The 26,800-nt window shown below is 39.0% G+C and overlaps 1 protein-coding gene across 1 annotated transcript; it reads left to right on the top strand.

The window, feature by feature from the left end:
• Positions 1 to 25,758, top strand: cers1 (ceramide synthase 1). Its single transcript, XM_037674648.1, has 7 exons — positions 1 to 369; positions 19,801 to 19,960; positions 22,693 to 22,873; positions 23,174 to 23,335; positions 23,516 to 23,663; positions 23,767 to 23,909; positions 25,570 to 25,758. The coding sequence occupies exons 1-7, from the start codon at positions 121 to 123 to the stop codon at positions 25,610 to 25,612; spliced, it is 1,086 nt and encodes a 361-aa protein (XP_037530576.1). The 5' UTR covers positions 1 to 120; the 3' UTR covers positions 25,613 to 25,758.
• The last annotated feature ends 1,042 nt before the right edge of the window (positions 25,759 to 26,800 follow it).

The raw sequence follows: 26,800 nt of genomic DNA, 5'->3' as shown, positions 1-26,800 counted from the left end.
TCATCACAGACGGGACTGAACTGCTGGAGGCGTTTCTCCCGGCTTCTTTCTTTCTCTCTCTCTTTTTTTTTTCTTCTTTTAAATTGAAACATCTCTCCGTTGTTTCTGCGTCGCACCACGATGAGCAGTGATGGCGGGAGCGCCGGGCCGGTGGAAGTGGAGCCCATGCCGGGGTACTGGGAGCTCCTCAGCCGAGGGTCCAGCGTGATGCTGGGCGCGTGGAGAGACTGTGGCACCTGCGGTCTGGAGCTCTCCAGACAGACCCTTCTGGATAACGCTTACATCACCTGGACCGAGATCGCCCTCTTTTTCTTTTGTGCCGTTTTGTGGACGATGGTCAGGCGGGCACTGACAGAAAGTCTGTTTGAGGTGGGTACCATTTCTAATCCAGTCCCCCCCCCCACACACACACGCACACGCACGCAGCAAGAACAGTGCTTGGTGCTTCACTCAGCTCAACCACACTGTCAGGAAATATGAACTTGACTCACACAGGCTTTAAACACATCTGCTGCGTTCACAGACTAGTGTGGCTTCTGTGCGTCATTCAAGATGGAGCATCAGATTCAAATGAGGCGAGGAAGCGTGCACGTTTCTCAGAAACCATGTGTACCTGCTTTGCACATGCTCTGAACATATTACAGTATGGTGAGCAGAGAACTAACATGTTGGACTTGTTCACTCACACTTTTACTGTAAAAAAAAACAAGATTTTTTATTTTAAGTAGTATTTACATTTTTGTGTGCATAGCATCAAAGAGTGACTGCTGCCTTTATTCTAACACAAGCTGCTAGATCTGTTGCTTTTTTATTATTAGAAAAAGGGTTTATTTTAGGGTTCACACTGACTGTAACATTATCCCAACCTTTCATAGTTGTTCATAGTTGTTGGTAGTATACGTTCATCTCTAAATTGTAATAACACAATTAGTAACACTTTGGCAAATGAATGCAAATAACCCTATTTTGAATAAGCCACAGATAAATCCACAAACACATTTAATGGAAATCAAATATATTTAAACATATTGTGTCTATATATGTGTATATCGGTGGGCTGCTGTGGCTGAGTGGTTAGAGCATGTTGCTCTCCAATGAGAGAGTTGTGGGTTTGATTCCACCAGCAGTCACATGTTGAAGTGTCCCTGGGCAAGACACTGAACGCCTCGTTGCCTCTGATGTGTGTCCCATCGATGTATGAATGTGATAAAGCTCTGATTAGTCTCTTTAGAATGATTTGTTTGATTTAGTAGAGTGCTGTGTGGAGGTAAATGAGGGCACAGATTGTGTTGTAGAGCGCTTCTTGATTAGATAAAAAGGTGCTATATAACTACAGTCCATTTTCCACATATAACATAATGTACACTAACAATTTCTAGTACACTTTTTTGACTAATTCTGATTGATTTATGATAAATTCACAAGCAATCAAGAAATAATGTTCTCAATGCAAAAAAAAATACACTTATCTTTTTTTCTACATCTGATATAGTGTATTTCTTTAAGACGGACACCTACATTTCAAGTACTGTAACACTGAAGATGACACATGTAAAATATAACACTAAATGAATACATTAAAGAAGAGCAAAAGCATTTTTAAAGCATACTAAAAACAGAAACACAATGCTTTTCCCATCATCCTTAAAATGCATTTCTGTGGGACAAGAAGCACATGGTGCCAAGAGTAAGGTTTCAGAGAGAAGACTGCAGCTTTGTCAAAAAACAAACGATAGACAAGATATCTAAAATGATACATAAATAATAAAAATAAATCCTATAAATCGTTCCCTTTTCTTTGTTTTTCCACATAAGTGTGTTGAAAACATTTGGTGGGCAATGAGGCTAAAATAATGTTTTATTCATTTATTTTGTTTCTCCTAAAACCTCTTGAGAAACAGTCCATTTTACTGAGTCAGCTGCGACTTCCTAATGAGATCCGTCAGAATTCAAAGTGTCTCTTCACGTCATAAATCGGATATTGTTGCCGGTCTCTTCTGCTCAATGGTTTGCTTCTCACATTAGCTCCATGCTGCTGCTAGTAAATTAGGGCGCCTTTTGAGATGCCTACACTTACTGTGGCGTCTCTAAAAGCAGCCTAACAACATCTTATACAGTACTGGAGACCAGACACTCAGGCAGACTGGACTTATGCCCACATTTCTTACATCCTCCTCAGCCATCAAAGGTTTCAGTGCCTCCCTCTGTTAGCATTTGCCCAGTAGGGGTCTTCTTTTCATGGAAAGCTCAGATGTAGTTTCTTACTTTACCATCATGATGAGAAGTGGAGTTTATACAATGATGGTGCCACCGAGCAGTGTGCTGCAGCTCAGGGTCTCATGTGTGAAAGTCAGACATGGCCAGAGAATGCAAAGAACGTGACCTAATTTCCTTTTTGTTAATGATATGTAATCATGTCAGCATCTTCTTTACCAACTTGCAAGCACAGTCTGTGAAGGATGAGGTGAAACACTGAATTAAAACTCAAAGTGCCATTGATTATTCATCACCACCTAGGCAGAGTGTGCTTATATTAGGGATGAAGAGGATAGGTTCAGCGTGGGGCAGCCATACGGAGCTTATCCAGTTCCAGTATTGCTCTTCCACATCACAACACTGAAGTGTGCTGCCAGAGGAGCACACCGAGCTCTTATCTGACCAGAGGACATGATGGTGCTTGTTTGAAACAAGCCCATCCACTCCTGCATGGAGTAAAATGTAAACTGCTCAGTTAAGAGTGATTTTTACTGTAACTAGAGGAAGTGCATTTCCTGCATAAATGCAGTGTGAATGCAGAAGAACTTGCTGAAAAACTGCAGAAATTAAATAAAAACATGCTGAAATGTAGATGAAATGGAAGAACAAGCCTAAATTAGCAGAGGGAAGCAGAAAGAACACATATTTGCTGAATTAGGTTTAAATAAAAAGAAATGAGCACAAAAAATAGGAAATTATCTATAAAAAAAGGCTGAAAATAGCCAAAAAAGTAAAAGGCAAAAATAAGCTTAAACTACCAGAAGGAAGCAGAAATATCTGAAATTAGCTAAAAAAAAAAAAAAAGTGGAATTAGATGAAAAGAAAAAAATAACATCAAAAGAGCTAAATGGTAGCTAAAATAGCAGAAAAAGCTGAAACTAGTAGAAAAAAGAGGCAGCACGGTGGCGCAACTGGTAGAGCTGCTGCCTCTCAGCGAGCAGGTCCCTGGTTCAAACCCTGGTCCAGGGGCCTTTCTGGGTGGAGTTTGCATGTTCTCTCCGTGCATGCGTGGGTTTTCTCCGGGTACTCCGGTTTCCTCCCACAGTCCAAACACATGCATGTTAGGCTGATTGGTAACTCTAAATTGTCCCTAGGTGTGAGTGAGAGAGTGAATGGTTGTTTGTCTCGTTTGTCTCTATGTGGCCCTGTGATGGACTTGCGACCCGTCCAGGGTGTACCCCGCCCCTCGCACAGTGGTTGCTGGACATGGGCACCAGCGACCCCCGTGACCCAAAATGGAATAAACGGGTAAAGATAATGGATGGATGGATGGATGGATAGTAGAAAAAAGCTGAAAGGAGCATAACAAGCTGAAATTAGCAGCAAGAAGTTATTTAGGCTGAAAGTAGCAGAAATTACCACCAAAAAAACTTAACATTCTCTGAAAACAGCTAAAATTAGCTAAAAATGCTAAAAAGTAGCTGAAAAGTTAGAACAAGCTTAAATTAGCAGAAGAAAGCAGAAATAACATGTTTGCCCAGTTAGGCTGAAAGAAGCAGAAATTAGCTAAAAAAAAAGAAGTGAAAATTATCTGGAAAAAAGCTGAAATTACCAGACAAAAAAAAAAAAAACCAGCCGAAAAGTAGCTTAAACAGCAGAAAGTAGCTTAAGCTACCAGAAGCAAGTGGAGAGAGCACATTTTTGCTGAATTAGACTGAATATAGTTGAATTGAGTGAAAAAAATGTATAATTTGCCCCCAAAAAATGTAAAATTAGTGTAAACACAGCTAAATAATAGCTGAAATAGCAGAAAAAGCTGAAACGCAGAAATAAGCTGAAAGGAGCATAACAAGCTGAAACTAGCAAAGAGAAGTTAAAAGAAGCACATAAATGTTGTCGTTAGCAGAAATAACCTGAAAGGAGCACAAAACAGCTAAAAGTAGCTGAAAGTAGCTGAACCAGAACAAAATGTGAAAGGAGCAGTATAAGGTTGTAAACAGATCCAATGATTTGGAGGAGGTAAAATGAGCTCAGTTCATTTTCTATGAGAACAAAATGGCAGAAAAGGCTAAATATTTCAAAAAGCTTAAGTTGCACCAATACCAAAAGTCATATCAGGATTGTCCTGAACGAGCTGAATGTTTTGCTGAAATAGTACAAAAATTGTGGAACGAGAAAGATGCCGAAAAACGTACAGAAAAAAAATGGATCACAATAGTGAGAATGCTTCATAAACATTCACACAACAATGTATACAGCGAGCACCTGTTACAACAGAGACTATCATGTGTTCACGTGTGTTAATAAGTTTATGAGACCAACTGTTGTTAACAGATTACTTGTAATCTTACCCCTCTGTGACCATCTGAAATCTGCAATGATTGACATGATATAATAAATACTAGTTTTAGACAGAAGTGTATATTAGTAACTTTTACATTTTTGTAAACTGAACATTAAGACATTTTATATTAAACTCACACTTTTAATACTGTATCTATAAATAAATAAGGAATAAATGATTAAAAAAATTATTGCGTCTCTATTTTTTTTGTCAGACATTGATGGGCGCAGAATTTATATGCCGCAGGCCGATGGATAAAAATAATTAGTTTCCTGTTTAGTTACTTACATCTCAGAGTTATGTTTGAAGAGCGGAAGGTGACCCAGTTCAGATGCACGTTTACTGTGATCTGTACTTTCCACTGTACAACTCACCAGCATGAAACGAGATAAGAAACTAACTGATTTGAGATATACATCTGTTTGTATGCTATGGCTGAACACATTCACTGTCAAAAGAAGCACCTCCTCATCTTTTGCTGGCAAGACTTATAACTGCAGCAAATAAATGATCAAGTTGAATTAAAGAACACCGGTAGGCTCTTTTATGACTTTGGGTGAACCTTGTACAAGGCTGTGCAAACGCTATAAACTAAGTCCTTGAAGGAGCAAATTCTTGTTCCAGACTTGGGTGTTCAGCCTCTGTATTAAAGACATACTAAAAATAGAGTAACTTGTTACTATACTTATTCAACTTGGAGTTTTGCTGGTTGTCACTGTGCTTTAACAGCATTTTTTTTTCCATGTTGCTTTGCATTTGAGTGGGAGTATAAACCATAGCAGCACTTTGCCTGGTTAAATTACCGTAATTTCTGGACTATAGGCCGCTACTCTTTCCACACGCTTTGAACCCCGCGGCTTATACATTGCTGCGGCTAATTTATGGATTTTTGTTTTTTGATGGGCTAGAGCTGCTTCAGATGCTATCAGCCCATTAAATAGCCTTTATTAGTTGTTATCATCCCCATATGGAGCGGTGAGACTGCCCCACCTACCTCCTAGTAGGTTTAAAGGTACGTTGTTATCGTTATTATTGCTGATAATAGGCAGCGTCACACGGGGGTAAACCAGGAAGTGTCTTTTTTGTTTTTTTCAGCTTATGTAACCCTTTTCCTAAACGTAAGCTTACACGTGACCCAGAGGACCAACCCTAAGCTTAACCCCCTTACCCTTGTGCCTAAACCTAACCAAGACCCTAAACCTAACCGCCAGACCCTTTACTGTAAACCTAACCACGTGAAGCTATTATGAGCACTAACAAAGCTATAAACAGAGCCCATTATCATTGCTAACAACGTACCTTTAAACCCACTAGGAGGTACAGGAGAGGCAGTTTGACCGCTACATATGGAGATGATAACAATTAATAACACCATTTAATGGCTGATAACATTCGAAGCAGGTGACGAGCTAACGAGCTTCCTGCCGCCAAAACATTTAGCCTCATCACACCCCAGCGCTCACATAGCTGCCCAATACACATCTCTCCTGGGGGGTGGGTCCTTGTGACTCAATGAGACTATCTCTATATATAAAGATTTAAAAAATCTGACCCATGAAATGACCAAACAGGTCACAGAGGACCAATGAAACGATGGGGACGCAACGAGTCTCTCTCTTTCAACTGAAGACACTGAATGACAAAAGGCTCAACTCTGGTGCTCTTCCCTGACCCCTCCCTTTCTCTTTTTTCTCTTTTCATTAAAATCCGTTTTAATCGTTCAAAAGTTTTTGCGTTTTTGGATCGTTAAAAGCAGCTAAGCTGAGAAGCTAAGCTACGAGCTAAGTTAACAGGCTGACCTCGGGGGAAAAAAACCTCTGTCTTGTTGAAACTCCAAAATTCACAGTTGAAACCCGTGCCTTCGTGTAAAAAGTTGTTTTTCTCTGCAAAAAGAAGCTGAGAACGTTTTTACTGCTTTTTAATTAAAAGCTTTGTGTGAAAAATGCTACGCTAAAGAGTTCAAACCACACCGAGCGTCCACCATTTTGAAAACCGAAGAAAAGGAAAAACAGAAAGCCCATGTCACGTCAAGGGGCCTCCCTCCCATTTTTCTTAAAGACACGCTGTTCACTCCCTCACTATCCATCCTTCGGTTCAAACAGTCTTATACTGCCATCTGGTGGTCAGAAAGAGTACTACACTCAAAACAATTTAACCAACATTTCTTCTTAAATTTGACAATAATTACTAATGTCAAATTTCATACAATATTATCGTTTATCGCAATAATTTCTGAGACAATTAATCGCGCAGCAAAATTTGTTATTGTGACAGGCCTACATATTTGTATATGTTACTGGTACGTATTTAATCAAAAGTTTTAAAATCTTTCTGTGTTACAACATGGACACCCACGGCTTATACACAAGTGCAGCTTATATATGTACAAAATTATTTTAAAAAATGTATGTAGTTGGTGCGGCTTATATTTGGGTGTGCTCAATAGTCCAGACATTACCGTACCTTCTTTCTAAGCCACTTGAGGTTTTTCTGTCACATAATAGACTGTAGCACATCCACAATCAGTCCCGCCCCACGTGTTACCACCCCTGACACTGAACTGAAAGTTTACAAAAGAAAAATGTGGCTTTTAAGATAAGTTAGCTCTTCTGAGAAACACGTAGCTAAGCAACCATCTAAATGTCACACTTAAACTTCCCAAACATGAATGTGTGGTCACTTCTTCCTCATTTTCTTTTTAAATGTACTCTGTTTGACAAAGCATACGCAGCGTTTAGCTTCGATGATTCATCTGATGATTTGAAAATTGTATTTCAGAGCGCATGCATGCTCTTGTTTGCACTATTTCACATTTATTTACGCTTGCATGCATTTTGTCAAGTCATAGGCTGCACATTCCGTTTTCAACAAGCCACTTCGACAGTAGAGAATAAGAGAGTGGAAATGTTTGTGTGAACATCAGAAGCAAATAAAAAGAGGGGCGTTATGAGTAAAGAGGAAGGGGTGGTGAGGAAAAATGAAGATGATGGAGATCAAGCAAGAAAGGACCGGAGAATAGAAAAGGGCTGTAAATGTAGGGCCAAGCTTGCTGACTCAGCACGCAGCAAGCCAGTCGTCACCAAAACTACAAATTCACTCACATGCATGCGTTTGTTGATAAAAGCTAAATGCTCACTGGCGTGCACATCAGTGTTTGCTTCGCTATGTTATGTTTGTTTTCTGGAAACGATAAATGCACTGTCAGGCTCTTTCATCAGCAGCAGTTTGGAACGGCTCTCATAAGTGCCACACAAGCAGCCAGTCAGAGCAGCGATGTGTTGGCAGCTTTAGCCCCGCTGCAGAGCTTTATCTGCCTGTACAGAGCTGAATGGCACCTCAGCCCTCTTTCTGAATGTGAAAGCATGCTAAGGTCTGACTGTTGCCAACCACAGATCCCGGATCACTTTCCACTAAGCTCCTGCGCATTGTTGAACGTTAGAGCCACAGAGAAACCTGATCCTGCATTTGTGGTTAATATCCATTCAGCCAAAAGTGCCCACTCAGATGAAACTTGCATGTTGTTTTGACACTGATTGCAAGCAATAGATAAAAAAAAAAAAAAAAAAAAAATCCTGTTAGGATGTCGTTAGACCTCTTCTGCAGCTCAGCTAACAAATTTGTTGTTGCAAGCATTAGAGCAGCTCTTAAGGCTCCTGACATGATCTATTTCCTCTCCGGGCTTCCGTTTGTCACATGAACAGATCTTTTAGCTCCTCTAAAGTGTTCATGATATGGATTCAGTTAATGCAGTCTGCCACTGGGATACTCCATGTGGACACTGACGTAAACATTGTTGCAAACCAAGATGCAGATGCAGCATAGTTAATATGTGCATTTTATTTAGTAAGTTAATTTAGATTTTAAAAAACAAAACTCCCACACAGCTCCCTCTTACCTCCTACCTGTCAGATCCCAGCAAACAAGCTGAGCAGAACTGAAACCTCGAGTGGATTAAAGACAAAAGCAGCTGTTTTTAAAAACTGAGAGCTTGATCTGCATTTCTCTGTTTAAAATCACTATTTTTGTAAAAGGTATGGGGTGTTCTGTGAACAGGTCATGACATAGAGGTCACACTGAACTTTGGCATTTTGACAAACTGATTTAAACAAAACGTCTCACATTTTAATGTGTAAAATATGAAATGACATACGAGCTTAGTGGCAGGTTTACAAGAACAACTTGTTGTTTCATTCTTGTTTCACGCGGCCTTTATGTTTGTTCAAAATCTTCCCCATCAAATGAAAACTCAATGTTTAAAACAAGTTTATTACGAATGTTAGGATAAAACAGAGTGGCTGTGTGGTCTTGAACACATTCAGTCATATTTGTAGCTACCGTCAGTTAGAAAGCCGGGTAATGAATCAGCTCTAGTCTGTCCTCTGGTCAGCTGGAAAGTGCTACGAGGCCTTGACCACCCAGTTGTCCGCCAGTCTTTTCTCTCCTTCCTGCTTGTTCCTGTTTCAGCACAGTGGAAAAGCTTCGACTGGATGTGTTTCTGCCAGTTTTTTACTTGGCAGATGGCTCTCCTCTCTAACAAGGACACTTCAGACCAGCATGTGTGGACTGGCTGGCCAGAGGAAACTGGTGAAATGACTTGCCCACTGTAGTTCTGAGTAAGATCTGAGCCACACATTCCTCAGGATATAATTAGTTCAGTTTCCTCGTCCCAGACTGCCTTTTTTTACCCCTTTTGTGGAAAAAATTGCAACATTCAACTTAATGGAAACTTATTGAGACGGTCCTCTTTTTTTTGAGGTGATTGCAGAATATGTTTCATCTCATCTTTGCTTCTTGTCCTTCTCCACCCTCCATGTGGCTTGAGGTTTGCAAGACCGACATAGCTAGTTTGTATAAAGCTGGTGGTTAAGATTGGGACCTTTTAAAGAACTTACGGACATCTGGCAAAGATTACATCAACCTTTCTTTTTCAACGTGCGTAACTCTTTAGAATCGCCATGAAAAGTTTCATTTGTTGATTTTTTTTTGTAACATATTCCACAAGTAATGAGTTAAATTATCAAAATTTGAGAACATCAGTATTACATTTTTGTAAAGTATTATAAACAATCCCAGTGATATGAGGGTTTAAGTAAACTACTTTTAGGTAAACCTAATCAACAGGTTACAGATTGAAAGTTTTGTTGTTTATATAAAAAAATAACATCTAAAACACAAGTTGCCTTTAGAAGACTGCAGGCTCATCTATCTATACATCTGTGGTTATACAGGCTATACATCTAAACACCCAGTCATCATTTAATGCTATTAGTATATCACTTAATGTGTCTTGTAAAACATAAACTGTGTCTGTTTGATACACAAGCAGAACCTAATGATTATTTCAAGCTTTTTGTGGGGAAAAAAATTAAAACAACAAAAAACACTTCATTGGGATTATGGAGGTGTAAGTGGTGGGTATTGCATCATTATTAAGTTATTTTTATATTTATTAAACCCTTTTCATATTTTGAAAGTATAGTTTTTTTTCCTCATCATGGGTTTTGTTTTCCAGTTTCTATCCCATCTGTGCTCGCTCATAAATAAGAGTCAGAATTCCTGTGAGAAAAGTTAAACACAACAATTACATGGCAGAAATATGCAGACCCTATAAACAATTGTAAAATGCGCCATTTGCTAAATAAAAATTTTATACTACGTTTCCCCATTACATGAGGTCAATATTCCTCTTCGTGTGTGCTTTTCGATTGTTTTTGCAGCTTTGGGTTGAGCAGCAGATCTTTAAATCCCTGTATGTTTTTTGCTGTTAGAAGCCGAAGCTGCTGCAGAAAACAAGGCTGTGAATTTAAGAAAGAAGCTCAGTTACTCCAGTTGTTTGCTCCATTTCTTTTGCCTGCCACAAGATAATCTTAGAGTCTTTTGGGGCTTCGGTTTGGACTGGCCTGGCTCACGCAGTTAGTCTCATTCACACTACGCCAGTCCTCATTCTCATGCTGCTGAAAGCGTGGGCACTGTATTATGAATGACAGCCATATGTCTTCCAGCTGAGCCGGGAGCCAAGTGCAAACTCACAGTACACATCGCATGCAAGATGGCAAACCCACGTTGCAAAAAGTCCTTATTTTAAGGTGAACGTGTCTTAGGGTGAATGTTTAGGTCTCTGGGTCTTTTGTCCTTGTTGTGTAAAGGTTAAAGTTCAAATGAACTAAGCTCTTTTCAAACATGTCACTTATTATTATTTGGTGTTTGTTATTATGAAGCTGTGGCAAATCAGTGCTAGCGTTTTATGAAATCAAGCTAACCTCTTGTTTTTTTGTATGTTTGTTTGTTTATTTTGTTTTTACCAGCTTTCATTTGATATTTACATAAATTATAAAGTTTTATGATGATTTGGGCTTCAGGACCAGTTTATGACCTTTACTCCAGAGCCAAACAGGAATACTTACAGAATGTGATTCAGCCTCGTCTTGCTGAAAGAAGCCTCTGTCCGTAATTAATTGCTTTAGTTGCTCCAAAAGCAATTAATTCATATTAATATTTTATGACCCATCTTTAACTTGGAGGATGTGGTATCCACAATTTTTTTAAACAATGGTAAATATTTATTAGTTTTACTTTTTTTCTTCTTAAATTTTTTGAGAAAAAGTGGAAGTCATATTGTAACTTCCTTATAATTAATTGTAAAACACCTTTTTAAGCGTGTTAGGATTTTGTTAGTTGTTCGTTCTTTTTTTAATTATTTGCTGCTAGGACTAAAAAAAGAAACACATTCAATTTATCACCACGTAACTATAAATAACAACAAAAGCACAAGAAAAAGTGTCACATCACAAAACGGTGAACAAAGTTTCCAAATAAGTAGTTTTTAGACAAATTCACAAATATTAGTTTTTGAATTGGGCGTTTGTTTGGCGTTAGTGTTTCCAGATTTGTTGCTCTGTCTGCTGTAATTTTGATGCTTCAACAGTTTATTTGAAGTTAGGTTAATGCCTCCCCTGAGAATAAATAATAGCCTGCACACACGCATCCTAACAGGTGCAATGGGTCTTCTTTACCTCAGCATGAGCTGTGAAGAGTGTGTCCACACCTCACTTACACGTGCCTCATTTTACTATGAGTAACATATTTACACAGGATGAACTGAAAGTGCTGATTCAAATGTCATTTGCCAAACCAGCGACTTCAAATAAGTTTAGACCTAAAATGTGCCAATGTTAATACTTGAGGAACCTTAATTCAAATGGTCATATAAAGTAAAAAAGTTGTTTTATTTGTATGTAGTCTGAAAATAAACTTGAATGGCAAAGGAGATAATGCGACTCAAGCTCCAAGTGTCTTTTCCCTGCAACAAATATTAACTTTCAAACATCTCATCTTATTATTTATAGGCAAATAAAGCCCAGATAGTCAGCTGCTCTTTTGTTTTTGCATCAGAACTGCTGCTGTGTTGCACCACATCCAGCAACCTAGTTTTATTATTATTATTATCATTATTATTATGTCAGCTGCAACATTGCTCAACACAAAGATCAACACATGCTGTTCGATCCAAAGTTCTTCCAGACATGCCTCAAAAAGTAAATACATTTCATCACCCTGCTGTTTTTGTTTGGCTGGAAAGTGCATGTTGTGTTTCACTCACAACAATAAAATGATCCCTTTTTGTTCTTGCAAACCTCAAAAGCGTTCAATTATTCAAAGTGACATTTAATGACAAAAAGTTAATTCAAACTTAGATTGTTTTTAGCAAACATTTGTTATATTTGTCTGCTTGGGACCAAAAAAACCCACTAATCAGCTGACAAAATCATAAATATGGTGATTTTAGGGATTGTTTACTGTTGCTCTGGTCTAAAGAAGTGAATCCAGTTGCAATGCAACATCTCTGCAACCTTTATCAGCGTTAGAACTTGTGACCTATAAATGCTATTTTCTTGCTTTATCTCTGCAATTTTGGAAAAGAAAGATTAAAATAAATTAATAAATAAAGCTTCAACAACAGACCAACATTATTTGATTCACCTGCTGCCGTATACGTACAATATTTGATTTGATTGGCACAGTTTCTGTGCACACGTTCCTCTCACTGGAATTAATTATCGAGCGAGCCGCAGTTTCTCCACCTACTTCATTCATTTTTGTCTTCAGTCTGATTCATCAGAGGCTCTTAAAGAATTGATTTGACCTTTTTTATATTTTACAGACATGAAAAATAAAAGCTGAGTCATTTCCCAGCATGCACCACCACACTTGACTGCCTCAGTCTATCTTTCAGTGTGTAGGCAGGAAGTGGAAAAGGAGATCAGCAAAAAAAAGCTGCTGTTATTCACCATTTATGAGCTGGAGAGTCACTTTTAATGAATGTGCTGCAAATTTCTGGAGAAAGAGATGAGACCTGTAACCAGAAGAGGTGGTGGTGAGATGAGGTGGTAGCACCCCCACATTCCTGTTAGTTTTAATGTTGCTGTTTCTCATTAAAAGCTTTCCTCTTCCTTCTAGTTAAAACTCTCCTAAACAACACATGCTGATAATGGAGGCTTATTTATACTGTAGGCTACGAGTTAAACTAATAAAACTTTTAGCTAAAGACAGCAACAATTACTTACTCATTACAAAGTGTTTATCATAAGATAATGGCACCAAAAATAAAGAAGGTGCATAACAGCAGCATAAAACTAAAAACAATTTTCCTTAAAATACTTTTTTTTTTTTTTTTTACAAAGCAGCAGAGAACAGATCTGTAAAACTGAGAACACACTTAAGAGAAAAAAAGGCTCATAAAACTCCCAAGTTGGACAAAATGTGTCAAACTAAACAGAAAATACAGCCACATTTCACATAAAACAGCTGTTTGTTGACATGTTTATTGAAAAAGTGCATTTTTGTGATTTTTGTTGGGTGTGTTTTCTGAACTTTTATTAAATGAAATCTTGTTTATTTTCTGACTTTTATTCATTCAACCTTTATTTAGACAGGTAAATCCCATTGAGCCTCGAGGACTCATTTACAAGAGAGACCTGATTAGAGAGACCTTATGTCTATTTTAATAAATGAATTAGCAAAACAAGTTTGGAAAAACAAACAAAAAATGTAACTAAAATCACTTTATTAAATTTTAGGATGAAATAAATACTAAAACATTTTAATTTGATTGTTGGGTTGTAAAAAGCCGCAAAATGCTTGCTAAAAGCTAAAAAGAGCAAAATGCAAGCTAAAAGTCAGGGGAAGCAAAATGCTAGCTAAAAGCAAATGCTAAAGTCAGCATAACAGCTAATAACTGCACATCAGTTTTGGTGCAATTCATTAAACTTTTCACCTCAGTTACGTATAGGCTAAAAGTAGCAAAATATTAGCTACAAGTTAAAACTAAAAGAGTGGTAGATAATATGAGCAAAAAGGCTAGCTAAAATTAAAAACGCAAATCACTAATCAATAAGTGGCAACACGGAACTTGAAAGCTAAAATGAGCAAACCAATAGCTAAAAGCTGAAGCAGCAAAATGCTAGCTAAAAGTGAAAAGAAACAAAATGCTAACTCTTGGTCAAAAGTAAGAAAACACTAGCTTAAAACGTCTGAAAAAACAAATAAATAAAACAGTAGTGTGATTGCTGAGACAGCAGTCACACTCCCGAGCAAACGACGTCAACAAAAATGGCCACTGTATTTTGATCTGATGGAGTTTCAGGCTGCTTATTGCATTTTAAAGTTAAAAATCCACAAACTTTATCTCCAGAGGCAGATGCCTGCTCATGCTCTTGTTAAGAACAAGAAGACATGTGGGAGTGAATGAGATCGTTTCTCTTTTTATAGAAACTGATAATCCTCAATGTCTGAGGTAAACTAGAAATGTAATCAAAGTGATTTTTGGTAAGTCAAGATATTATCTGTTATGTAAAAAAGTAGATTCTGGCACATTTAAAGCACTTAGAAGAAGAAAGAAACCTGATTTTAGCCATTGTTGCCCTCAGATAAACAGGCTATTTTTATCCTCACATGTATATTTAGTCTAAAACTCTGGTCGTTCTTTGGATTAGCTTTTGTAAATCCTATTTGCCCTAAGCTTGAAAGCAAAAAAAGAACATAGGGCATCTGTGACAGATTTGGGCTTAAATGTGGCACTGAGATGCCCAGAGTGATGTCAGCCTGAAAAGATGTCCAGGCTAGACTAAACAAAGACAAAAACCAACAAAAAAGGAACGAGAGCTTGATTGAACAGGTCCAAACATTAACCAGCATCCTGACTTGTTGACCCACTTTATCATCTTATACAAACGGCTAGTTAGCTTCCTCTTTTACCGTAATCACCTGCTTCCAGGAAGTGCTGCAAAGATTTAACATAGGAAGAGGCAGGGAAAGGGTGAAGATATACAAAACAGGGTAAGACGGAGGAAACAGGGGAGGGCAGATGGGATGAACTTGGAATCGAAGGAAGATGGAAAGACTTTTTACCCACAACCCAGCATGATTGCCAAGGAATCCTACTATTTATTATCATGTCTGTCACTGACTTTTTGCTTCTTATACACCACCAGCCTCATTTATTACTTCTTGGTAACCTTCTGCTTTCTGTTTTTTGTTTTACAGCTCAGACTGTCTTTGGCAGGGACAAACAAGCAGAAAGGGCAGCAAAATGAAAGCCGATGACACTTTGAGCTACAGGACAAGTTCAGTCAGTCTGTCTGTCAGAGGAGGAGGAGCAGAGAGGGAGAGCTGTTGAATGGCCGTAGGTGTTTACTAAGTTTAATTCAAGGTTTATCATTCATCTCACAGACGATGAAGCATCTCAGTGTGTTCTCACAGTACCTCTGTTTTGCAAGATGTCAGAGAAAAGTAAAGAATAATACAACAGGTGGCCAAAACCCAAACAAGCATGAAGATATTGGCAGAATATCAAAGTTCATGCTCAATCATCCAGGTACAAAACCCAGTAATGTTTAATCAGGTCATCTGGACAGTTTTTTTTTTATTTTTATGGAAAGATGTTTCACCCTCTATCCAGAGGGCTTCATCAGTCTGAGGAGTCCCAAGTAAATTGTTTTCCCCAATAAGCAGTACGCTCCTTTAGTGGACCAACCAGTTTTCTGGTGATAAGACGGTTTCAACAATCTTATCACCAGCAACTGGTTGGTTCACCCCTTCAGTGGAAAAACCAGTTTACTGGTGATAAGATGGTTTCACTGGTTGGTCCACTAAAGGAGTGGACCAACCAGTTTGCTGGTGATAAGATGGTTTCAACAATCTTATCATCAGCAAACTGGTTGGTCCAGTAAAGGAGCGTACTGCTTGGTACTGCTTTGCGTACTGTCGTTCATTACAACTTCGTCTCTTCCTCAACCTGGTCAGGACGCTTGGATTTACATTTCAAGCCGCACTGCAGCTGGGTGGTACAGTGGTGCAGTGATTAGAGCTGTCGGTCAGGCAGAAGGTTGCATGTTCTCACACACAAGTTTTCTTCAGGTACTCTGGTTTCTTTCCACAGGCCATAAATGTGAATGTTAGGTTAACTGGTAACTAAATTGTCCATAGGTATGAGTGAGAGAGTGAATGGTTGTTTGTCTCGCTTGTCCCTACGTGGCCCTGTGATGGACTTTCTACCTGTCCGGGGTGTACCCAGCCTCTCGCACAGTGACTGCTGGACACCAGCTCCCTGTGACCCAGAAAGGAGAATTGGGTAAAAAATGGACGGCTGGCCTCAGGGACATTCAATTTACCAAAACAAATGTCGTCAATGCCTCAAATACTTTGTAGGTTTATAAAACGTGTGCACCCGCTAATATTTACACAACAAAAAATACAGCAGCACCAAATATAATGTAATTTTTAATACATCATTGTTGTGATAAAATGCATTTTAAGCAGCCGTAAACATAATTAAGTGCTTCATAACCCAACAATGCAGTTTTGTTGCTTATACTTCTTTCGCTTTTTGTTATCACGTAGTTTAAGTGAAACTAATCTTGTTGTTTTGTCACCTGAACTTAATCAAATCATATTAAAAAATAAAACGTAGCACTCCTTGAAGAAATGCACATCACCCACCACCTTGCATTTGGAAGTTTTAAACGAAGATCCCCTGCAGTTTATTTGCACTTGGATTATTTGTTACTCACATGTACTAAAACACTGCGCGCTGACGACAGTGAAGTCAAACACTTTGAGAAGACACAAACGTGAGAGCAGGGCTTTCTGAGCAGACCATAGTTTGTACTGAGTTTAGAAGTCCAAGCCAAACTGTGTCACTGCTCGAACGTTTGGTTGTGGTGTAAATGTAGCCACTTTAACGACACAAATAACGTGGGGAAAAAAAATACATAGAAAATTTGGACAGTAGAATGAAGCTTTAGTCGGAGAGGAATGATGAGCAAGTGTGAGGTGAACTGCAGAGTCGCTGCTGGTGTTTGCAGTCGGCTCTGTCAGCCTCGAGTGTTTTTCAGCCTTTGTGAGTGTGCGTAGGCTTATGTTTTTGTGTGTATGGGGGGGGTGTACAATGCACACTGACAGCTGGCTTCTATAAATAAAAGTCACAGGTGGGAGGGGTGAGACCCTGAGATGGATGGAGAGGGGATGGAGGAGCTGAGAACAAAAACATATTAAGGAGGAGAGAGTTTGTGGGAGGAGACAGACAGTCGGGGGGAGGGCAGATAGAGAGGAACTGATACAGATGCACTGACTTCTTCAGAGAATGTGAGTTGTGCACGGCTGTACTCTGGTCAGGACTTACAGACCCATCTCATCCAATCAGTTGTCCCAGCTCATGTGCCCCCTGCAGGGCAGCTGTCCTCCCTGCTTGTGTCATGAAGGCCGCAAAGACCGTTGGTGTCACATTTTATCTCACATCTGTCAGTTTCCTTCCTTGTGATGTTTTTGCTTCTCTGATATGACTCAACAAGGAATTAATTAAAACAGACAAACAAGAGCAGGAGGGCTACGATTAAACACAGGAAGGGATGGCCAAGGAGGTAAACTTCAAAAATGGGTTGGAGACAAGATTCAGTTTTCTGTCTGTTATCACACAAACAGATTGAATTCTTGTTCCTTAGCAACTCAGTCCATGAATTTGTCATGCGGGCCGTCACTGATCCCGCTCACATCGGGTCATGCTTAATGACAACTGGTTGAGATGCAGTGTATCGTCGACACAAGCAACTTTTACTTTGCTGCCTTCAGTTACAGCTTCTCTGCTTTCTACACTGGTGTGTGTGTGTGTGTGTGTGTGTGCGTGCGTGCGTGCGTGCGTGCGTGCGTGCGTGCGTGTGTGTGCGTGCGTGCGTGCGTGCGTGCGTGCGTGTGTGTGTGTGTGTGTGTGCGTGCGTGCGTGCGTGTGTGTGTGTAATTCTGTTTATGAGACACTGTGCTGGGTTTGGTTTCCTGTCTTGCAAAGAACCACCAAACAACAGCCTGTCTTACTACCTGCTTGCTAATATACCTGTTGTGTATTTTATTGTCTGCTTTGTGTCTTCTTCACATGTTTGCCCAATTTATTCATGTCAAATTGACAACGTTGTTTTGGTTATTGGACTTTTTTTTTAACATTCATCTCCTGAAAGTTTGTCTTTATAGCTCAGAAGCTTTACAAAAGAGACTTCAGAAAGAGTCAAAACGTGAGAAGGTCAGAGAGGTGTAGAAGGAGCTATCATTGCCCCATTAGTGATGGTTGGAGGTTTATCATCAGGCTACATCTGTACCTAAAAAAAGACTTCTTTTTTGCTTGCAAACCATAAGCAGACTTGTGAAAACGTTATTGTGATGAGGTGATTACAGTTTATGTTGGGCTGTTCTTCTGTTTTTCTGTGGATCCATACAAGTCGGTCAATGAGAAACCATCAAACGCTGATCAGTAAACGCGTGCAGCAAAATGCACCTAAAATGTCTGCAATCTGCAAATCATTTGAACTCTGCTGAGGGGAGTAGCTGCCTCTAAGAAAGAAATCATGTTGCACTTATCAGAGTAATCTGTATTTCACAGGAAGATTTTTTTTTTATAGAAATTGCTCAAAAAATCAATATATAATGTACCATCACAGATCAATATAAAGACTATATCAATATATAGATTACTGTGCAGAAATTATTATTTTACTGAGAGGAAAAATGTGGTGAAGTTGTAGTTATTGAACTTTTCCTGAATGCATTTCACAAACTTACACTTGGACATACAACTTAACATGATGCAGCTTCCTTTTGTTGAATCATGTTGAGCAATTAATTTAATTTAGATGACGTCTATGGTAGTTCGATAGTCAGTTCTGCGATTTTGTAATCCTGAAATCGCAGGTTTGAGCCAAAATTGAGTCAAGAAGGGCATATTGCCAAACGTTTCATGCGAGTTCGCCCCTGATGAAGGGGGCAGTTGAAAGAAAGTGCAATTTAATTCATTTAGAAAACACTTTTATCCATTTTTGATTTACCGTATGGACACGATGGCGAGCCATCCCATCATCTTTATGTGAACTGATGGACCAAAGAAGATGACACTATCTACATCATATGAGCAGATTTTGGTTTTAGATTTTAGTTTTAATTTGTAAATATATATAAATAAAACTTTTCATCGTTGTGTCCATCATACAGCAACAAATATACTGACTGATGTGACAAGAACTTTTATATCTTCATCTAGTTTAGTTTATTTTATGTTTTTTGGGGAAAAAAGAAGCGTTCACCCTTTTCTTGATGTCTTTAATTTATCACTCCTCCCTTTTTGCCTAATTTCTGTCCTCATTTTGTTGCTTTACTTCATTGTTTTCATATGATGTAGATACAATATTAAACGAGCTGCACATCCAACATAAATGACTGCAGTCTGATCCAACAGTCAACCTCATAAAATATACATTTATAATGACGAATAGCTTTAATTTGAAAAGGCGCTGAACTACAGAGATAAACTGAGTCACGTTAGTTTTTGGACATCCCACTTATGAATCAGAATAGAGTAAATATTGGAAACACTTTTTTCTCTCGCTCATTTCTTTCAAAGAACAAAGATTAAGTATAATCTTCATAAGCCAGGCTTGACTGTGTTTGTTTTAAGATAATCTTCAAATGTCATCTGAGTAAATTATTTGAAGTTGAAAATTGTAATTTTTTTTCTTCCAGCTTTTTAATGATATTCATTCAAGCTTTATTTAGACAGGTAAATCCCATTGAGCCTCGAGGACTCATTTACAAGAGAGACCTGATATTGTAAAAACAACTCATTACAAAGAATGTCATAGCAGGTACTTTATTTCTTTGTGGAGATTTTTGCCCTCTGTGTCTGATTTTTAATTTTTTTTATTTTTTGTGCTCTGTCTCTGCAGCCACTTGCACGGTGGTTCAGGCTGCTGCCCAAAGATGCTGCCAAGATGCCGGAGAGCACGTGGAAGCTGGTCTTCTACACCATGTCGTGGTCCTACAGCAGCTACTTGCTCTTCTTTACTTCCTACACCATCTTCCATGACCCTCCTTCTGTCTTCTACAGTAAGGCATTTCACATTACACAGTTTTTTTGTTCAGCGGAATATCTGTATTTCACAAAAAAACAACAACAATCTTTCAGTTGTTTCATGTCCATGAAGCTACTCCATTTCTTGGGAGCCGATCACGTTAGATAAACCTCAGGTTAGAATTCTTATCTAACCTTTCAGGGCAGATAGGACGCTGAGGTTATTTTACAGAGTAACTCAGTCAAGACTTTGTTGGGGATTGAGAGCCACTTTGATTACACAAATAGGCGATTTACATACACTGCGAGCCGTCTGTTGATTTTATACTTGTTCTGAGCTTTTAATATCTCACCCTTCCTGTTGTTCTGCTCTAAATTTGGTCCACCATTACCTGCAGAGGATATACCTTTATTTAAATTATTTCTTTATTATAATTACCAGTTGCAGAACACATTAGGTCTCATGCAACACTCATTTACAACACAAGATTATAATTGTAGCTAATGGAGACCAGTCATTATAGACTTGCTGATTGCTAATGGAGGATGGATGTTCTCCGGAGATTTTACAAACATTACAGTCTTTTATTGTCTCCCAGCATGTTCCATCAGACGCGGACGTGTCGGCGCTCACAAAGGGTAGCTGGCAGCAGCAGGTTCATCTTTAATGGCTATGTCACCATTAATAGACTCCACATCAGTCAAAGATGTGGAGATGCGCCAAATAATTGAGCTTGACTGTTATAGTGAGGGAGACGAGAATGAAGCTTGAGAGAATGAAAGAACGACGGAGCCATTGGAACAATTGGGAAAATTCAGAGAAATGAAAGTGATATGATTGTGGTGTTTCCATATCCAGAAGAAAAGGTGGGAAAATGTAAAGTCTGCAGGAGAACGAATGAGAGGCCTCTAAGGTTCCCATGCCTTGTGTTGGCAGCTTTTCCACTCCACCTAACTGGCCTTGTCTTAATGTTTAATGATGCAAGGACCAATCAGTAAACAGTACACGAAGCCTGGAAGAAACTCCATCTCAGTGGAGAGAAACCTTCAAACGTCGGAGGAAAAAGTTTCCGTCTAACATCTGATAGGTCTCAAAGGCGTGAGCCAGCCTGCCCGTCCCAACATGCATTCAGCTTGTTTTAAGCCTCCTGAATGCTACAGAGGGTAAAACCTGATCCTTCCAGCTTTCCTCACATACGAACAACCCCAGCTGACCCTCCTCATCCAGTATCACCCACTAACATTACAGCATCTAGTTTACTATGTGGTGCTTTATGTCCTGATGGGTGCATAAACAATGATCATATTGTAAATAAAACAAGCTGACCTTCTGCAGAAACTAAAGCCGTGGTCTAATTTATGCTTTAATGTACCACAAATTAACATGTAAAGTTAGAGTAAAATGCGAAAGTGAAGTTAGGATATTTGTTTGGCAAATTCATTTAGATTCCCTTTTCTAAATTACCTTAAACCGTTTGAACCCAAATTAATAACAGCAAGAATAAAATAATGAATTGGTTAAAGCTCTTTGTTTTAGTTCTAAATACAAATTTAAATTTGAATTTAATCAACCATTCGATTAACCTCCCCTCCCACCGAGGGGCCCAGACTCTTTGGATTATATTCTGACGTCGTTCTTGGCCATCTTCGCCCCCCCACTCCCCTAGGTGCTTGTTGTGCAAGGTTTTTTTTTCATTATCAAGCTGTTAACTTTCAGCCAAAGATTAAGAGCATGTTAGGAATTTTTTTTTTGTCTCCAAACCCTATGTGTCATTTTCACCACTTTGTATTGTCTGTTCAAACAGGTCTCACTTGTAAATGAGTCTTCGAGGCTCAATGTGACTTACCTGTTTAAGTAAAGGTTGAATGAATGAATGAAATTTAAATTTAATCAACCGTTAGATTAACCTCTTTTTAAATAATGCTCTAAAATCCAATTAGATCTGATATGCTTTTTGGTTGTCTGTTTTTGAAATCAAATGTCTTTTAGAATTGTATAAATCTGAACGTTTTTAAAACACAATAACATTTAGGTTTTAGTTTATGGTGATTATTATTATTAATTTTCTTTGAGGTATTTTTTAGGTAATTAAAGCTTAAATGATGTGTGTTTTCATTTTGACAAAATAATCAGCTTAAAACAACAAGTTTGATTAGATTTTAATTTTTAGTCTTGTGACTGCAGACGGACTTAGGGGAGTGGTAGTGCAGAGGTTAGAGAAGGTGAGCCTGTGATCGGAAGGTCGCCGGTTCAACTCCCAAACTGACAACATCAAAATGTGGGTGGAATAGATGAATCGCTTACACCTGCCTCCACCCTCATTTGCCCCACTCTGATCCCTTAAGCAAGGCCCCTAACCCCCACCATCTGCTCCCCCAGGCGCCCTAGATAGCAGCTCTCTGCTCCACACAGAGGGATGTGGTAGCTCGGTGGTCTGTGGTTGCATCAGGAAGGGCACCCTGCGTAAAAACAATCACCAAGTCAGTTCTCTGTGGTGACCCCTGAAGAAGGGAGCAGCCAAAAGAAAAAAAAGTTGTGACTGCAGATGATAGATTTGTGCAAAAAATGACTGTGTTTTTTACATTTGATCATAATTTTATAGGACACTTTTATTTTAAACAGCATTTAAATGAATGGTTCATTGGACCGTGACTCTGAATTATCCAGACACATGTATTTGTTGAAGTACTTTACTACTCGACACGTCCCTCTTTATGCAGAGCTGACCCTGCCCTTCATTTCTCTCGTCCTCCCTTGTTCCTTCAGACTGGAAGAGTGGTATGACAGTGCCTACAGACATCGCTATAGCCTACCTGATCCAGGGCAGCTTCTACGGCCACTCCATCTACGCCACAATCAACATGGACACATGGAGGAAGGACTCCGCAGTCATGGTGGTCCACCACATCATCACACTGGCACTCATATGCTTCTCTTACGCCTTCAGGTTTGTTGTGCCGTTTGGCCAAACATTATATTGCATTAAATTCACCACATAAACGATTATGTGTAGTAACGTATTCTGCTATCATTAAAGCTCACGCAGGATCTAATTTCATTTTGTTGCTTGACTGATCTTCCAGAAATTGAACCAAGGATTGCAAATGAACCATTTTATTTAGCTAATTATATACCAGTTAAATGCACGGTTGCAACACCTGGACGATATGTCTGATTCTTTCCTCTCAAAGCAAACTGCATCACGTAAGCAGAAACACACATTTAGATTGTGTCCTCCTACCTGCAGATATCACAACGTGGGGATTCTGGTGTTATTCCTGCACGACATCAATGACGTCCAGCTGGAGTTCACCAAGCTCAACGTTTACCTGAAATCCAGAGGAGGCGGCTATCACCTGATCAATGACATTCTGTCCAACATGGGCTCTGTTAGCTTTAGTATCACCTGGTAAGCTGCTATATTTGACCCGTCTTCTGTGGTTCTTCAGTTTGCCCTCCCATGTTTGGTTGCTGTCATGGTAAATGTTTTATAACTCCATCATTTTGCTTTGCTTCCTGTTACTTATGAAGATATCAAAGATCATGTTTCAGTTTTGGCTCTGTTTTGTTTCTGCCTCATCTTTGTCAGGTTCTGGTTCCGCCTCTACTGGTTCCCTCTTAAAGTGCTGTATGCCACATGTGTGTCCAGCATCCAGTCCGTCCCCAACATCCCCTTCTACTTCTTCTTCAACACTCTGCTCTTCGCCCTGCTGCTCATGAACATCTACTGGTTCTTGGTGAGGACAATCTGGTTTCCTATTCAAACCCAGAAATATTTCTCTTTTGTCTGACTGAAACTAAAACTTCATTTCTCCTGTTTTCTTCCTCTTCTTGTTGTAGTTTATTGTGATTTTTGTAGTGAAGGTGCTAAAGATGAAAGAGGTGAACGATGTTAGGGAGTATGAAGACGAGGACGGCAGAAAGTCAGAAGCCGAGCTGCTCCAAGACAAAGATGATGCTGGACATCACAACTCTGCTCAGAGGTGAGCTGCACTTTTAGTTTACTTCTTTGTGGCTTTAAAAATTACCAGCTGCCGTGGATGTAGAATTTCAAAGTCAATAAATCTTTGGTTTTACAAAGTGAAGGCATCAGCAGCTTTAACTGGCATATCTTATTCAGTGCAACAGTTCTTAGCTCATGTAGATTTGAAGAGTTTGGATTTGGTTTCAGTTTATTCAACCAGAAAAACATTAAATTGTATGCCAAATTTGCTATAAGGCTATGTTCACACTAAATGTAAATGCAACCAAAATCCTCTGAGTTTTTTTGCACCTATGCAACCCATATTGGATTATTTCATGACAGTCGGAACATGACAAATCAGATTTTGTTTTTAGTTGACTCAGACTGCAGCCTGAATGGTCAAGATGAATTTCATCTGACTTTTATTTCAGGGAGGTAGGGGTAAGCAGAACAATCCAAGTATTAATAACTATGATAACAACCTCGTGCAGTTTAAATCTTGGGCCTCTGCACGTCTTCAGCTACAGAACAGAAGTCCAGCTGTTTTGTCCATTGTTTTGTTTTGTTCAAGCTGTATTTTAATTTTCCATGGAACAACATATAATATGTGGGAGCGTATCGATACTAACGTGATGTGATCGATACTAGAGTTTGTTTCTGCCTTCAGTGCCCTGTTCCAAAAAAACAGGAAGTAAATACCAAACTTTCATACCAGCTTCATTTATAAAGCATTTTATTCAGCCACAGGACCAAATCGCTGAACAGAATGGTTAAAAATATTTTTGTATTATAAAATATATATATTGGTTTTGGCTAACCTGACATTATTTTCTATAAGTGAACAAAACAGCAGAATTCATATTCTGAACAAACCATGGTTCAGTTTGGCCCAAATTAAGACCACGTCTTATCAGCTGGTCCTGATCAGTTGGGTCCACGGCACCCTGAAATTCTCACAGAGATTTGTACATTAATTCTTTCTTCAAGACAAATGGTGTCGGTTTTACAAACATGATGAATAGGTTGAAAAAATATATAAAGTTTGATCTGCAGCCAAGTGCTCAACTAAACCTGCAACCTTTTGTCTTGTTTTACTTTGCTTCCTAGATAAACATCAGAACGACACGGACAGAAATCACTCAGTTCCTCTACAGAGATTACAAAGATTATATTTTACACAGTTGAGCTTTTAAAAAAACCTGGTGTCTGCATATTTCAAAAGTTAGATTTAAACAAGAAAATGCTGACTGAAACCAAAAGATAATGGTTGTTTTATCTTAAATTGCATTTAGTCATGCGGCTGACAGCCTTTTGTGCATCGCTATCGTTGTAACCTTTGACCCCAGCAGATTTGAATGGTTTCAGTCCCTTCCTGCTGTTCAGAGCGTTCACAGAAAGATTCCTAGATATCATACTGGAATGTAATTCAAAGATCAATGGCTGCAGTGAGTGAAACGATCTGTTCCTGGTGGAGTTTCTTCACCTCTGCAGGCAGAACAAGAGGTCTGTAAAAGCTGCAGAACAAGCCTGAGAGCGTACAGAGGTGATGATGTGGCGTTCCTTATCTGCCCGGCCTTGAATACCTCAGATAACCTGATATCTAAAAATGTCTAACATCTGTAAGCTCGCCCCCTCCCACCCACCTTCTTATCTCTCTGTTGTGTTTTTTTTTTTTGCAGGAAGCACACGCACAATGGTGTGACCAAGGACAAGCATCTATAACAGGCTCTCCATCGCCACCGCTTGGCACGTGGGAGACGCCAACACCCTCCTCCAACATGTGTGTATGAACAGAAGAGCACCAGGAAAAAAATATATAGAAAAAAAGAAGGGAAATGTATTTTTTTTCTGATTTTTATTTGTTTTTAGAGCATTTCGTTTTCCATTTAATTTGATTAGAGCACTGTGAATGTTATTTCAGCAGACTTTTTGTCTTACAGTTGTTCAGTAGAAACAAATGTGTCTGAGTGAGGGCTGGACTCTGACTTCACCCCTAACAAGGAAAGGCTTAGACCCATACTGGCTCTACACAGACATCCTTTTTGTTCATACGGGGGAAACCAGCAGCAGCTCCTTCTGTTAGCGGGGGTTCCTCTCTTCTCCTCTTCAACCTCTGTTCATCCTCTATGACTTAAGATATGGAAAGGTTTAAACACCAATGCTGCTTTGATTTTTACGCAGAGTACAAAATCAGCGACGGTCACCACACGATTCTGGCCTCCTGCATTTTTTTAACTGAGAAGCCAGTTACAGTATTTGCATGTTTCAGAATGTCCAAAGCGTGGCTGCAGCTTTTAAATTAACAAAAAACGAAAAATAACTCATTTATTTTGTAACATTTAATCCAGAGGTTGACTCTTGAACGACGATCCACAAAAAGTGGAGCATTCACTTGGCGTTCCTACTGTTTAATCATTTTGTTTGTGCTGCAGAGCGTCTGCCGCTGCACTGATATGAAGGCATACAAGCTTGTTGCTGGTTTGATGACAGCAAGAAAGCTAGAATTGATTGACTGGGTGTAAGTAAATTAATTTGTTTGTAAAAAGAATATTTATATATATATATATATATATATATATATAACATGTTTTTAACCAGGTCATGATTGGGAAAGACTGCCCACATATAATAAATGATAACAATCACAAGTAAACATCACACATGCTCTGAATGCATGATGTCAGAATGATTTGGGTAATTTGTCAAAAGCCCTCTAGTTCAAATTAACCTTTTATTTTTCTCTCAATCTAATTTGACAGTGATCACTTTGATTTTCTTGTCTTAAAAATGTGTGGCTCCTAAACACAGATCTAAGTCTCACACTCGATAAACAGGGAGAGGTGAGTTTAAACTACCGGGGAATGGAAGGATTATTTGTAGGGATGCACAATATTGGAATTTTGGCCGATG

The sequence above is a fragment of the Nematolebias whitei genome, chromosome 3, assembly GCF_014905685.2.
Source record: "Nematolebias whitei isolate Nwh7 chromosome 3, NemWhi1, whole genome shotgun sequence".
In the NCBI taxonomy this organism is placed as follows: Eukaryota; Metazoa; Chordata; class Actinopteri; order Cyprinodontiformes; family Rivulidae; genus Nematolebias; species Nematolebias whitei.
The sequence above is the reverse complement of the archived record's forward strand: the minus strand, read 5'-3'. Positions and strand labels throughout refer to the sequence as shown.

Coding starts and splice junctions, on each gene's coding strand:
- cers1 (XM_037674648.1), top strand. CDS start 121: ATGAGCAGTGATGGCGGGAGCGCCGGGCCGGTGGAAGTGGAGCCCATG. Junction 22,874..23,173: donor TGCTTCTCTTACGCCTTCAG/GTTTGTTGTGCC, acceptor TCCTACCTGCAG/ATATCACAACGTGGGGATTC. Junction 23,910..25,569: donor CATCACAACTCTGCTCAGAG/GTGAGCTGCACT, acceptor TTTTTTTTGCAG/GAAGCACACGCACAATGGTG.